General features: G+C 44.1%; 1 protein-coding gene across 4 annotated transcripts in view; it reads left to right on the plus strand.

Moving 5' to 3' along the window:
• Positions 1-16,210, plus strand: part of ECHDC3 (enoyl-CoA hydratase domain containing 3) — a 235,098-nt gene that overhangs the window by 109,132 nt on the left and 109,756 nt on the right. For 3 of the 4 annotated variants that reach the window (XM_069228647.1, XM_069228649.1, XM_069228650.1), the window contains 2 exons: positions 803-900; positions 1,147-1,188. In XM_069228647.1, the coding sequence (XP_069084748.1) occupies positions 803-900; positions 1,147-1,188 (140 nt within the window). The remainder of the gene's footprint in view (positions 1-802; positions 901-1,146; positions 1,189-16,210) is intronic. The other variant, XM_069228648.1, reaches the window with a different exon arrangement.

Raw genomic sequence — 16,210 nt, forward strand, 5'->3', positions numbered from 1 at the left:
CTACATAAAAACCTATTGGCCTGGAGTTACGTCATTGAGTGTGTGTTCTCACTTATTGCTTGTGTGTGTACAACAAATGATTAACACTACCCTCTGATAAGCCTAAATGCTCGACCACACTACCACAAGTCGAGCATTAGTATTATCTATTATTGCCTCTGTCGAGCCTCTTGGGGAAGCTCTGGACTCTGTGCACACTGTAACTCATTTTGGTATAGTATATACAGAGCCAGCTTCCTACATATATATACAGATATATATTACATTTAGCATGGACATCTTCTCCTTCTTTTTTTTTTGTTTTTTTTTTTTTACACATACCTTTCCACTCCTTTCTCATCCGCCTGCGGAAGAGGAGGAGTCACTCGATCTCATGTCTTGAAAGACTTATTTGAAGAAAAAAAACGTGCACCACTCCGAACTCAACACTAGAGGCGGGAGTATACAGAGCATGTGTATCTACTACACTAGATGCCACAAACAGATGCTTACAGAGTAAGAAACATCCTCCTTAACCTTTGTTCAGATAGTTCATATGTATATAATTAAAATGAATGAGTAACATATGAAATGGTTCTACATTGCCTTCTTGAGGTGCTGGTGACATTAACAAACCACTCAACTTTTGAACTGTGTCTGTTAAAGTGCTATTGTGCTATCCATTGTAGTTACATTCTTTTGTTGAACATTTTAAATAATGTTAAGTATTTTGGGTGTTAAGGCAATACATGCTGTGTAATATAGTGTGTAATTTTCCACTTTTTTTCTCTTCATTTCCTGATTTGTTATGAATGCCTCACAGCCAAAGGGTCTGTATTTTCATCTGGTCATGATTTAAAGGAGCTAGCTGCAGCTGAATGCAAAGAGCACCAAACTAGGATATTTTCTACCTGTGCTGAGGTAAGTGAATACGTTGCTTATGTTACTCTCAGTAAATCCTACCAAACAGTAAAAAAAATGGAGGTGAAAATAAGATAAACTGTGTGCCTCTGTACCTTTATACTGTGTGTGTATATATTCTTAAAATGGTAAAATATGTTAACTGTAAAATCTTAACCATTGAGACACCTTTGTCAACTGGATATCTTTGTGTCAGTTGAATAGCCCCGCCTGTCTATTTGCTAAATTGATGCTTCTGATTTTTAGGTCTTGCTTTACCTGCCTGTTACATCTTGTGCTGTTACTTTTGTAAGTAAAAATAAATATATATAGACCGTACATAAAGTTGGCTTAAAAGACATTTGTCTCGCTTGCCATCATGCTATTGGGCACAAGTTATTTTTCACCTCCTACTGGGTGCTTCCAGTGCAGTGTAGATACACTTGAAATACTGATTTACTCAAACTCCAGTGAATCCTCACACTTTGTGGCACATTCAATTACTTCTCTCACACAGGCAATCTGTACAAAGTGCAATCCTTTTTCACTGCAGTGCATTTGTTAGGGTGACGGATGTGAACCGCTGCCCTGAGTGCCCTAACTGTGTTAGTCTCTGGATCTGTAATGCTGATTTTCTGTTGTCATACGCAAACACTTATCATGGGTGTGAGCCATGACATAGGCCAGCATCGCGGATTGTGTTCTGGTCGGTCTAGGAGGGGGTCCCAAAGCGCTATCCTCCTAATGATACAAGGTTACTGCCTTTACCAGGTGTTGAGCAGCATGTGCAGTGGTGGCAGCATACCGTGAGGTGATCAGTAGGAGTGAACAGGTCAGTTTTACCTGCCTCACTGGAGTGAGGCCTACGGGACCACTCATTTAAAGTTCAGCTGCTGTATGCTTAACTCACCCTTGGCCCACATTGGTTGGGTGTGTAGTGCTGTGCAGTGCATGTCTGATCTACCTCTGTTGGGTGTGTGCGTGTGCCTATGAATGGTACAATGCAATGATAATGCAATACTGTGCAGTGTGTGCATGTTATATGCATGTGCCAGGTTTATCTGTGCCCGCGAGTGGTACAATCCGCAAAGGATGTAGTGCTGTGCAGTGCATGTATGTTGGATGTATGTGCCTGGGTGTATGTTTGTGTGTGCAAATGGTACAATCCATGGAAGGATGTAATGCTGTGCAGTGTGTGTATGTTGTATGTATGTGCTGGGTTTATGTGTACCTGTGAATGGTACAATACATGAAAGACCCTGGTTCCACCTTGGCAGACCCAGGGCAGCATGGTGAAACATGAGGAGAGGAGGTAGTGGAATCAGCCCTGATAGATTTGTGTATTGCTGCATTCATTATAGCTGGGCAGGGCACTCTAGAGAAAGGGAGAGTGAGGCTCTCCAGTACACTTCAGTGGGTGCTCTTCGATCCAGAGAGAGATCTCAAGGAATGGGCCTGGGCACAACTCAACAAAATGATGGTGTTTATAAGAGATTCATAAAGAGTAGGGCTGAGGCCCTGATGTAACCTTTTGGGACACATATCACTGTGGCTGACATCCAGGTGTGGATCTCAAGTCACTTCCAAGGCCTGTGTTGTTGGGCTATCAGATTTGGAGTCACTCCTGCTGTGACAGCTTTTGGGAGGAAAGGAGAACGGAGAAGAGGGAACTTCAAAAGGAAACAGACCCCTAATAAACTTTAAAGACTCTAAATCACATTTGGTGTCTAGAAGGGAAGTTAGAGATCTAAAACATTGTCAACTGTCAATCAGCCAGTCAGGTTATGCGAAGAGGAAAAGCTCCTCAAGACGCCTGGCTGTGACCAGCTTAGGCCTGCTTGTCTCTCAGCTGGGTGATAGGACATCACCCAGGGAACCCCAGACCACTTGCCATGTAGCACCGGTGCCTGCCTGCTTGCCAAGACCAGTGTGCCCTGTGAGGAAGAGGAGAGTTTTCGAGAGAGCAAAATCCAGAGGGGAATCTTGGTGAGTGGATCCGTGTAGCAAGGTGTGACGAGATGGCTGTTGCACTGATCGGGTCATTGACTGGGTGCAGGGGAAGTTGATGACCTTCAAATGCCATAGAAGGGCTCCCTGTGATTGTTGCTACACTGAACAGTTAATCTCCCATGTGCAGGTTAAGTCAGCAACCCCATACGCCACAGAGTGCTGCCATGAATGGTACTAGTGTACCAAGTGGACCATAGCTTGTGTTCAGTGATAGATTGGTGATCTTGTATGCCAGATGGGGCCACCATGAAGGGAGCCGCTGTATCGATTGGGTCAGAGCCTGCATGCAGTGGAGGGACAGTGACCCTGTGTGCCAGAGGGTGCCACTAGGACCAAGCAAGAAGTGTAACCTGGTTGAGATCGGCATCGGAAGGGAGAGCCACTGTGGTGACCCTAGTGGGCCTGAGCCGTGACTGCGGACCAGCTCCAGGATCTTCCCACCCCCTCTGTGAGAAGATCTGAAGAACTTACCCAGCTTGGAGGAACATCGAGAACCCCCTGGCTACTGTAGGGACGAATGTTAGGAACTTAACAGCTGTTCATAGCCCACCTGGCCTGTGGGTGAAAGACTTATAAGGAACAGCCACTGCAGCACGGAGGGGCATGCTCTGAGACTTTGGTCGCACAGATTCTGCTGTTGTGAATAAGACTAATTTTGGGCCAGTCAGCCCTAGGTGAACATGCTTGCCAGATAGCACTTTGTCACTGGAAAAATACTGACTTTAATAAAGAGTCAGAGTTGGATTCCTGAGACCCGGACTGCTAGTGGGGCTTAACCTGAATGTTGCCTTCAGTGAATGCGGAATGACTGCAATCGCTAACTTGAGATGAGTGAGACTCTGAGATTTGCCTATGAAGCATTACAATCCTGACTTCAGAGGACTGTGTGTATTCTTTGAATGTTGTATTTTACTTTGTAGTGGTAGATAAAAACGTCTTTTATCACAAAAGCAAATATTTTACTGGACAATCCTTTATTGTTGCTGCATGCAATTTGAATTGGGTGCCTGTGTTTACCTACCAGAGAAACATTAGCCTTCTTGATCCATGCTACCACTGAGAGTCAAGTGCTGAAGAGGTACTTAACCCAGTTGTTCAAGATCTATAGTAGGTAGGGCCCTGATTTATCAGGGGTAAAATACCTCAACCCCCACGGTTGGGCCCAGTAACCCCTGCTTGCTTGTGGTTCTCTGAATGTGATTCTATAAGCCTTAAATGAAGGCATTTTACTTTATTTTCTTCTGCATTGCTGAGGACTAGAGTTTAAGCTTGATTCAAAGATGGTTGCCTTTTGTTGGCTTTTCGTTTTGCAGTTTGGAACTGCCTGGGTCCAATTATGGCTACCAAACGTCTTGTGAGTCCTAGAGCAAAAGCTGCAACCTGGTGAGACTTTGGGTGGCCATCTAAGGTTCAAACTATACAGACCTCTAACACAAAACGCATCTGCAGTCTGACCCCTTTCTGCCATAGCTTTCACAGCATTGAATGGCCTTAGGTAATTCCCAAAAACCTCTGGGTAATGAATGATATCTAACCAGAAGGAGAAAAACAACTTGTGTAGTTTTATAATGACCTTGACTGTACCATGCCAAATTAAATTATGTATATTTTTCAATAATTGTCAACCAAATCAACCACAATTATTCTTTTTGCATGACAAAACTTTCATTTGTTTTCAAATGCACTTTTCTCGGTAGTTTGTTTCACAAAATAGAAATTCCTGCAAGGTGTGAACAATCTTAATTATGATTGTAATCCAGTCCCTTTTCTTTTTCTATTCAGGAGTAATTTAAGGACTGTAGTAAATGCAGGGGAACACTTATCAGCGGCGTCTGCATTTGGGGTACACTAGCGAGTGGGATTACTGTCATGTCTGAAACTGTCAAATGTGGGAGACTTGTGATTTCATAAAACAAGCTTTTGCTTTAGTCCAAGTACAACTAATGATTTGCTAGCCAATCCTCCAGAATTGATTCATTATGTGTATTTAGTTTGTTTACAGCATACTGGATAACGTATGGCCAGGCTCTGCAGAGAACTCATCATGTGTAGGCAAGCTTACATACACGGCCAGCCTCTCCTGCACTGCATTAGTTGACCACAGAGCCTGGGCTTCAGACAGGCCCTATGCAGAACCTGCTGTGGGCAGCCAAGCAAACCGGGTCCCCTCTGGGACCAAGTCCTTGTCCCATCTGGGGCCGAGTGCATGTCCCCTCTTGGACTGAGTCCCTTTGTTCTAAAATGGCTGCCACAACATTTATTTCTCATGTTGCGGACAGTCAATCCAAGTACGAACTCCAGTGGGACTTGTAAGAGCCTCTCGTTCCCACGGAAGTGAGTCGGCTCATAAGAAAATAGTCCCTCTTTATTGCTCTATTATTTAAAGTTGAATGCATGTGAGACTCCCATTGGAATCCCACAAACCCAACCGTTTTGGTACACATTAGTATTTTTTTGAGAAATTAAGGTTAAAAACTAAACCATCCCAAAAAGCACGCTGTCGGAGTAAAGATCTTGATTTCTCCCAAATTTAGTGTAATTCGGGGCCATTTGGGCCATAATACTGCTCAAAAATACCTATGGAAATTGCATAGCCATGTACAGTGTTGTTATCACTAATTTAATTTCCGATGTCATCAGGGATGTTATCAAATGCAGTCACTGAACCCGACATGAGTGATATATGAGTGATATATGAGGGTACCAGCAGTGCCTGTCAAGGATGCAAGTTCTAGTTGCTTTACGGCACAAGTTCTAATTAACTGGTGAAAGTCTGTGATTTATTTTTAGTTTAAAATACAATTTAGTTTGAAATGATTTGTTCACTATAATGTTTCTTTAACTTTTGTTTTTTTTCAGTGAATTTATATTGTTTTCAAAATGTGAAGTAAGCTATTCTTACAATAACTAAATATAACATCACTCTAATTTTTGCTTTTTCTGTGAATTTCGAAGGTTTCTTTTGCTTTAACCTCTAGGTTTGTTTTGTTTGTTTGTTTGTTTTTACCATCAAGTAATATTTTTTTCCAGCCTTGTTTGTGAATTTCAGAGGTTTTTTTTTTTATGTGAAGTATCAATATAAAGGGGTGTCATTTTTATCAGGGCAGATCTACTGGCTTTGTCAAAGAGTCACAACACCAACATTCAGAAGGCAGACTTATCGGCTTTACAACATATAAAATATGTCTATGAGCTTTATCAAAAAATCCCCACAATGCCTCATCAATTACTGTAGTTCATTATTTTTATTGATATGCACATCTTAATGCTTATTAACAATAATTATCACAAAAATCCTTGAATAATGCATTTCTATTCACAATATTGAGCCTGAGCTTGAGTCTTTCTTTAACACTTTTCAGACCTCAATATGCAGCCATAGAACCAACCACATGTATTCAGTGACCCAGGATACTTAGTGCAAGTTTATTTTTAATGTTCCCTGGGGCTGCTGTGCTACTTGCAGCCCCCCGCCCCCAACATTGACAAAAAGTGGTGACCCTGCCCCTTCTTGGGGTACCACAGGAAACTACAAATGTGCATTAAAAGCCCTTGTGGTCCATTATGGGGCACTCCCTGCAGAAGCAGTGAATATGAAATGAGCAGCTACTCCCCTCATTTCATATTCCTGCCTATGGTAGATCTTTTTTTTTTTTTTTCTGAAGTCCCTGTTCCCATCTGAGCTATCAAGCAAATATCTCTTGTGTTAGGGAAGCTGCCCTGTCAGCTTCTCAGCTAGCACCCATCCTGGGTGCTGGCAAAATCCAGACAGATTTATTTGTTCTTTGTTCTTCCAAAACCATTTGGGACAGGGAGCTAGATGCCTGCTCCTGCCTGATGGGAGTATTTCTGCTCCCGCAGCAGGAGTAAGGAAATCTTCACTGCCCAGAGACTTCTCTGTTGGACAGTGAGCATTAGTGTCCCAGAGGTAGGGGTCCTCGGATCACTGTTTTCAGGTGGGTCACAGGGCAACACCACAGCTCAGGGAGAAAGTGGCCCTTGCCCCCTCCCCAACAAAAAATGCAGCTGACCCCAGAAGATAGACTCCCTGCTGATGAAAATGGTTCAGAGAGACCCACACCCCATCCCCAACTAGAAATGTAGCTGGCCCCAGGGGATGAAATCTTCGGGCCAAAAATGACTCTGGAGGCAGGGCCCTACACCTTATTCTCCAACAAATAATTCAGGGGACTCTGGTGGTTGGGGGCCCTGGAGCCAAAAATGGGTTTGAGGAGGGGGCCCACATATGTACCCTCTCCTTCTTTTTTTAATACAGCAACTCTCCCAGGTGCTGGCCCACCCTAAGGGGCTTCAGAATCAAAAGAGTGTAATCCTGCAGTTTTTTAAAATGTTTACTATGGATCTGCAGTACAGTAAAAGGTCTGGGTATTCCTATCCTGCCCGCTTAGTTTTTTCACATTTTTTAGCACAGGAGATTGAGTCCCCATCCCCAAGTCCTAAAATGGCTACTGCACTGTTAATGTGGTGGCAGTCAAACAGACCTTATTGTTTGATCTGTAGAGTCCATAGATCCTCTGCATTGTGAAAAATGCTTAAATTTGAACCTTAATTTCTAAATAAGTAGTGAACGGATTTACACCAAGTCACAAAAATCACATTTTATGGATCACGGTCTAGCTTTCTGCCAAATATGGTGTAATTCCAATCAGCAGTTTTTCCAGTATTAAAGTCCAATTTTACTTTTTTTCATGAGTTGTTGTTGGGCTTCCTGCATCCCTGTAGCTTTCATAAACCTGGGCAGGGGAACTTTGACCAACAAGGGTTCAAGAGGTCTCTGTTTGGATCCACTGGTCCAGGAGAATGATTCTCAAACTTGAGAATATTACTCAGAGAGATTCACAAACCCTGGCCGAAAGTCTGCTTTTTTTAATGTTTTCAGTGAGGAGCCATTAGGTCAGGGGATGCCATTCATGTTCCCTTTTGTCTCTTCTCAATTTTGTTTTTCAGGGAATGAGAACCAAATCCTGCTTCCTGTAAATGCACATGCAGCAAAAATTGTTCTATTGAGGTCACCCAACCGGAGCATTCAGATTCACAAACCCATCTTTGGGACCAGGGATCTGAAAAGGACAGGAGAAAATCTCTTGCATCAAATTTTTCAAATTTTTTACATTTTGTTCTGTGAACCCAGGTTCCAGAACTTAACTCGTCTGGGTAGTAGGGTATTGTGTATTTCCAGCATTTACCTCAAACTGACATTTCCAAGGGGGCCCTAAATAAGAGTGCATTATATATAATTCATATCCAATGTGTCTCCATCTCCTGTGACTCAGATTTATGAAATGCCTTCCTGGCAGTATCTTGTCCACTGAGCCCTTTAAAATAAGCCAACAATATCTTTCAGTCTGAATAATTCTGTGATCCTAGAATAAATCAGAACCAATGTCCACATTGAGGTTGGAGGGGAAATGCAAACATACTCACAAGATAACAAAGAGAAATTACATTGACACTAGATCCATCGGCAATACAAACAGATCTAGCTAGTAAAATAAATGTTGTAAGTAATAGAAAATAGTATTTTTGTAAATAATTGATGAGAAATGTTTTTGTTTTTTCTCATGGTATCTCTGTTGATGATCATAAGCACTAAATAGCCCTGCCCATGTGCGGGGATCCCAAAGTTCTTCTTTAAAATAGATCTTCTTACGTGTAGATTTTCAGCTTACTTCTGGAAGGCCAAGCTTTAATAAATGATTTTTAAAAGCGGTTGTCAGCCTATAAAATAGGCTGAAAAACGCCTATTGGCCAACTTCTTTAATTTACTTTTCAGAAAAGGTCCAATTAGTAATAACACTAGGAAAAATTAAAAGAAGTTTTGTAATTTGTCCTTCTAAATCTCTTTCACAAACCTTTTTTAAAGGCAATGAAAAAGAAAGAATAGGGCAAAATAGACACACAGACTGCAGTTATTTACATTTGAAAACTGATGATACAACTCTAAGGGCTCACAGCTCTCCAGTATCCTATTATGCCCAGCAAATGTCAGTTACCTCAGTTCTGTTTTCCGGCTCCTGGTGGCAGGATCTTAGAGCACTGAACTCAGACACTTTTTGTCTTATTTTCCACTAAATCTTTTACAGTTTTCAATACAATCAGCCTCACTCAACGTCCCTAGACATCTAGAGTATTTCTCTGTCATTTTCTAACAGGAACATTTATTTTTCATGCAAATTACATTCTATCTTGATTTACCAAATGTCCTGCCTGTGGCAGAAAAAATATAAAATTAGACCCTCAAGATCTGTGTATATTTTGCCGGAAATTCCTGACAGTCACATTCCAGTCAAATGTCCATACTGCAGGACCTTTTTCCAGGTGTTCCCTGAAAAACAGAGAGAAGACCAGATTAAATCAAGTTTATTGTTTGATTAATAAAACCCATTACAATAAAGATCATGGAAAGCATCATAAAAACATTGTTCAATAAAATGTAAACATCAAGTATCAGAACATAAAAAGCTTTGAAGTATCTAAATATTTTATTAAAATGAATTTATATAGCCACATGTTAACAGGCTATAAAAAACAAGATCATATGGCTATAAAAAATATTTTATTCCAAAACAGTGTTGCATATTATTACTATTGATATAATTCAGCCAAGAGCCACCACAAATATAGGAAACGCAGTATACACTGAGGATATTCTTTTTTTTAAAGTCTTTTTTTATTAAACAGTGCACAGCATAAAGTGGATACTTTAAGCAATGTGCAGCTCTTGTATACAGTTAGTCCCGAACATAAAAGACAGAAGTATGCACACATATACATTACCACATTGAGGACAACATTACCACATTGAGGACAGACCCAGTTGATCACGGATGACGTAATTCCAGAATGCAATTGCTTCCCTTTGTAGAATTCCTCCCCCTTCTTCCTACTCCCATCTTCAATACCCACAAAGTGAGTTCCAAGGCCCCCACACCTTCTCCCTTTTCTTAGGGCAGCCTCTACTTTAGTAATCCACATGCTCAGTCCTCTGGCACCAATCTAAAGCTGTTTCCCATTCCTTATTTTGTGGGGGATGAGTTGTACCCCACGCCAATGCCACATTGCACTTGGCTACCCCTGCTTTCGAGCCTCAGCCGTGTCTGTTGATATCTCGTCCATGAGACCCCCCCTGTAATGGATAGGAGGAGTCATTGAGGATCCAAGGGACCTGCCATAGCCATTGCCTGAGTCCTTCTTTGCACTACCTTTCTTCCGTAAATCTGGATCATAGGACACTCCCAAAGTATATGATAGACTGTGCCTACTTCCTGCACTCCAGCAGGCAGAGCGCAGAGGAGCATCTCCCCATCTTTTGGAGTAGTACCATGGAGAAGTAGGACCTGTGCAGGATTCTGAGTTGTACTAATCAGAACTGGGCTCAGATCACTATTTTGCCCTGGCTCTGGAGGGCCTCCATCCAGTCATCATCTTCAAGGGTTGCTAGGCTCCCCTTCCCATATCTCCCTCAGATTTCCCATAGGGGAAGGGGAGTTTTTAACCAGTTTCTTTTAGATAATGGAGATGGTGTGGTCTGTTATCGGCTCTGTGAGGACATGATCTTTAAGTGGTGTTGCCTCCAGCAGTTGTTCCTCTTCAACTATATGTCTCCTGAGGGCATGACTCAGCTGTCTGCATTGTTATCTTTCGGACTCTGCTATATCATATTCTTGGTGTAAGATCTCAGATGTTACTAGTGCATTGTCTCTACAAATATCCCCTAGGTGTTCAATACCAATCAGTGCCCATTTGAGAAACCCTCTATTGTACCCACCTCCTGCAAGGTATCACTGTCCCACAGTGGGGTCTGTGTAGTGACCTTATCCTTCCATCCTAAGTAGTGAGTGGCTTCCCTCCACACTCTCACAGCTGCCTAAGTGTGTGTCGGCAGGGCCCGTTTCCCACACCCTTCTGTATAGGACCCCTTCATATCTCCTATGTGCAATTGCTTCTCTACCATCCAGTAGGCCGGTTTTGCCCGATCTGCAAAGACCCATTCATTCACCACCACCAGTTGCATCACCCAGTAGTATTTAAATACGTCTGGGTCTGCCAGTCCTCCAATCATAGACTCCCCTCTGGAGCTTGCACAGTGTTCCCATTCCATAGCAGTGTCCTAACCTCCTGGTCTATTTTCCCCAAAAACTTGAAAGACATACAGGAGTTGGGGGAGTGTCATTTTGGTGAGCCTCGGGATATCGCCCACCAGTGGGAAGAGGAGGGTTTTATTCAAATAAGCAGCAGCACAAATGGTCCCCAAAGATCTTAAATATATTCAGTAGTCTATCAATAGAAATTGTCAGATTAGTAACATAGTGCAACACATGGTCTGTGTAAAGAGCGATGCACTCTGCCCATTCCCCAGCTCCCGATAGTCCCAGAATGAGCGGATCGTGATGGATCCATGCTGCAAGCAGCTGAAGAACCAGCACAAATAGCATAGGGAGCAACCTTGCCTCGCACCTTTCTGAAGGGCAAACACTCGGGAATCTGCACCATTAACCTTCACCCTTGCCAGTGGTTTCTGGTATAGAAGTTCGACCCAGCCACAAGATCTAGGACCAAAGCCCATATTAGTCAAGGTTATAAAAATATAGTTGCACTCAAGACTGTTGAATGCCATTTTGCTGTATAGAGCCAGGAGCGCTGCCTGTTTAGTGTGTGGGGACCCAGTCATATGCAGTACAGTCTCTGCAAATTGAGGCATGTGCACCTATATGGCATAAAGCCAGATTGATCCTGATTGATGACTGAGGAGATAACCTTCTGTAACCTGGTTGCTAGGACTTTGGCCAATATATTAGCCTCCACATTCAGTAGGGATATTGGTTGATACGACCCACAGTCTGTTACTGGTTTTCTTCGTTTATGTATGAAGATGGTCATCGGGTAAGCCTTCTTTTGCCAGTGCTTCTTGGAACATATCCAGCATGGGTTCTGTAACTTTACCCACCATGCCCTTGTACAGTTCGATAGGGAGTCTATTGGGCCCCATTGCTTTCCCTGACTGGAGGGCACAAATCACCACTCCTATCTCCTCTTTTGTCAGGTCTTCCGCCAAGGTAGCTCTGTCCTCCACCGTAAGCGTTGCTAGGCAGATGTCTTTCAGAAATTCAGCACAGTCCTCCTTTGTCATTTTCATTTTGGAGATGTATACATTTTCATAGTAAGAATCAAAGATGTCTGTTGTTTCTTCACTAGTTCTTTGAGGTACCTCGTCATCATTCAAGACCTCCAGTACCCCACTCCAGTTTGAGTCCTGCCTGTCAATCCATGCCAGCAGTTTGTTATCTTTGTCGCCTATGTAATATAATCTGCATTGCGTTGCCAGAGCAAGAGCCATGTCTTCTTCCAAATCACTCAGCTCCATCTGTCTCATCTGAAGGTGACGGCGCAGGTCCGCACTATCGTTTGTCAGGATTTAGGTCTCTAGGGATTGTATGTCTCGTTCTAAGACTTCAAATTTAAGTTTCTTCTCCTTTTCTTACCCACGATCAGAGCCTCACCCTGCCCACATAGCACTGCTTTAAAGACATCCCAGAAAACACATCCAGATTCTACAGTCCCCTTGTTCTCCTCAGAACAACTGTTATTGGCGAATGATCCCAGATCCCCTGTGCTTGGTACCCTGCATCACAGAACACACTTTATACCAGCATCACAAAGAAACTTCAAACAAGACTCCGGAGAATACAAAGCGCAGTGGCCAGGCACGTCATAGACATCTCCTGCCACAGCCACATCTCCGCCCACCTGAGAAACCTGCACTGGCTCCGCATCAACAGACGCATCACCTTCAAACTCCTGACAGACTTACAAGGCCCTGTACTACATTTAACCAGCCTACCTCTACCACTGCCTATCTTTCTAAGCCCCCTCCAGACAACTCTGCTGTGCTCAACTGTCCCTTGCTACCACCCTTAGAATCAGGAAGAACACAGCAGGAGGTAGCTCCTTCTCCTACCTCGCCGCACAGACCTGGAGCACACTTCCACTCTACCACAGGCAGTCCCCCTTGCTGAATCAGTTCAAGAAGGACTTCAATACCTGGCTCTTCGACTAATCAGTGCCCCCTCATCAGCAACCTGAGACCCCATGGGTGAGAAATTGTTCTATACAAATAATTGTACCAGGCCCATAGCTTCTTCAAAAGGCTGCAGCGGACCCATCTCATATTGTAGGGCGATCTTACTCAATCTGCCTAACCCTGGGTCTGCCACCCCAGTCATATCACCCCCCCCCAATATCAGAATCCCTGGTGACATGTCCAAAAGGAGAGCACTCACGTCAGGTAGTGTCTCTTCATGTAGTCGTGGAGGAATATACAGTGAACACACATTTAGGGTGAGGCCCTCTCAACGTCCCATTATGGCCATGCAGCGGCCGAGGGGATCCGACGATGTATGATTGAGTATGAAAGGTACTGATTTTTTTAGAAGCATCCTCATTCACCGGGCGTCAGTAAAGTATCTGGCATTTGCCATTAGGACATACCCAAATCTGTGCAGGGCTTTATAGTAATTCCCTCAGAGATGGGTTTCCTGTAGTAACCCTATGTTAGGGGCATGTTGACAGAGGTATTGCAGGTCTATCATTTGTTTAATCTTACTTCCCAGCCCATTTACATTCCACACCAGGATATATTAGCCCATTTACATTCCATGCCAGTATATTTAACAATCCCTATCCCTGTGGTTCCATAGGCTTAGCAAGAAAGGAAGTATCAGCCCCAAATCCCCTGTGGCTCCAAATCTGTGAGGACTTCCCTTGTTTATCATATATATCATGACAGATGCTACTTGTTTTACTGTCTGCAAGCACTTACAAATCAAAAACAGCAAACCATATCCGTTAAAAAAGTTCCCCAACCTTGCTTGTCCCCTTCCCTGCTACCCTGCATCGTGGGCTTTGAACTACCTCCCCCACCCCCTCAAAATGGCAGAGTGCCTATTGCACCATAACAGTTGTAGGAAAATGGCTCCCTGTTTCAGTTACCCCCCACTTTTTGCCTGATATTGATGCTGACTTGACTTAGAAGTGTGCTAGGACCCTGCTAACCAGGGCCCCATCGCCAGTGTTCTTTCACTTAAAATGTACCATTGTTTCCACAATTGGCACACCTCTGGCACCCAGACAAGTCCCTTTTAAAAGGTACCAGTGGTACCAAGGGCCCTGTGACCGGGGAAGGTCCCTAAGGGTTGCAGCCTGTGTTGTGCCACCCTAAGGGACCCCTCACCTAACACATGCACACTGGCATTGCAGATTGTGTGTGTTGGTGGGGAGAAAAAGGCAAAGTCGACATGGCATCCCACTCAGGATGCCATGCCCACAAAATACTGACTGTGGCATAGGTAAGTCACCTGTCTAGCAACAAAGAAGCAACATTCAAAGACTGCATGTTTCCTGACGGAAGTGTGAGACTTCACACTCTGCACCCGACGCTCCTGGCTCGAGATCCAGAGAACAAACACCACAGGGAGGACTCCCCGGCGACTGCGAGCCCGTGAGTAGCCTGAGATGACCCCCCTGAACTCCCACAGCGACGCCTGCAGAGAGAATCCAGAGGCTCCCCCTGACCGCGACTGCCTGTAACAAGGGACCCGACGCCTGGAACCAGCACTGCACCCGCAGCCCCCCAGGTCCTCAAGGAACCGAACCTTGGCCCAGGAGTGACCCCCAGGCGACCCTCTGCCTAGCCCAGGTGGCGGCTGTCCCGAGAAGCCCCCCCTGTGCCTACCTGCACCGCTAGAGTGACCCCCGCATCCCTCCATTGATTCCTATCTGAAACCCGACGCCTGCTTTGCACACTGCACCCGGCCGCCCCTGTGCCGCTGAGGGTGTGTTTTGTGTGCTACTTGTGTCCCCCCATTGCTCTACAAAACCCCCCTGGTCTGCCCCCCGAGGACACGGGTACTTACCTGCTGGCAGACTGGAACCGGAGCACCCCTCTTCTCCATAGACACCTATGTGTTTTGGGCACCTCTTTGACCTCTGCACCTGACGGGCCCTGAGCTGCTGGTGTGGTAACTTTGGGGTTGCCTTGAACCCCCAACGGTGGGCTGCCAATGCTCAGGAACTGAGACTTGTAGTTGTCTTAATTACCTCACAAACTGACCATTACTTACCTCCCCCAGGAACTGTGGATTTTTGCAATGTGTCTACTTTTAAAATAGCTTATTGCCATTTTAACAAAGACTGTATGTGATATTGCTTTCATTCAAAGTTCCTAACTTACCTGTGTGGAGTACCTTGCATTTTATGTGTTTACTTCAAATCTTGAACCTGTGGTTCTTAAAATAAACTAAGAAAATATATTTTTCTATATACAAACCTATTGGCCTGGAGTAAGTCTTTGAGTGTGTGTTCCTCATTTATTGCCTGTGTTTGTTCAACAAATGCTTAACACTACCCTCTGATAAGCCTACTGCTCGACCACACTACCACAAAATAGAGCATTAGAATTATCTAATTTTGCCACTGTCTTACCTCTGAGGGGAACCCTTGGACTCTGTGCACACTATTTCTTACTTTGAAATAGCATATACAGAGCCAACTTCCTGCAACAGTCATTCACAGCAGTGGGTAAGCTAGTACTGCCACATCAATGTTCAAGAAACTTACATATATGGAATGCTACATACCTCACCATAAATGTGAAAGAATGCTAATGTCTTGGAGTCTCCAGTTGTTGGCATGGGCAGAAGACACATCCTTGTGCATCTTGCAATGCAGACTGTCGAGTGTCTCTGACTATATCTGCTCGTTGCTCATTTTGGGTCCCATTTTCATTCTGGCCCATGACCCCACAGCCATCGAGCCAGTCCCATGCTTCCTCCAGGGAAGTAAAGTACCACGACTAGCTCGCCGCCAGTACTCACAGTCTGCCTGGATGTAGCATTATGTATTTAAGTTCTTTGGCGTGGAGTGCTTTCTTAACCTCTCCAAAGCTCGTTTGTTGCCTTTGAACTTGCAATGTAAAGTCAGGAAAGGAACAGACGGTTGCATTCTCATATTTCAACTCTCTGCCGGTACAGGCAGCCTATAGGATCGTATCTCAAGCTATATAGTTGAACACTCTGGCAATGAGTATGTGTGGCCAGGCACCTGGTCGCAGTGGCTGTGCTGGCACCCTATGGGCCCTTCCTACAAATAAATATTTAATAGTTTCTTTGGGCAAAAAGCATTCAAAATAAGGTCTTCCATGAAGAGTCCGTGCTGGGTCCCTCCATTCTCTTGCGGACTCCACTCACCCATTTGTTAATTTGTCTTGCCCACCCCTCCTTGAGGGGCCATGATTACAGTATTT

Source organism: Pleurodeles waltl, chromosome 4_1 (genome assembly GCF_031143425.1).
Source record: "Pleurodeles waltl isolate 20211129_DDA chromosome 4_1, aPleWal1.hap1.20221129, whole genome shotgun sequence".
Taxonomy (NCBI): Eukaryota; Metazoa; Chordata; class Amphibia; order Caudata; family Salamandridae; genus Pleurodeles; species Pleurodeles waltl.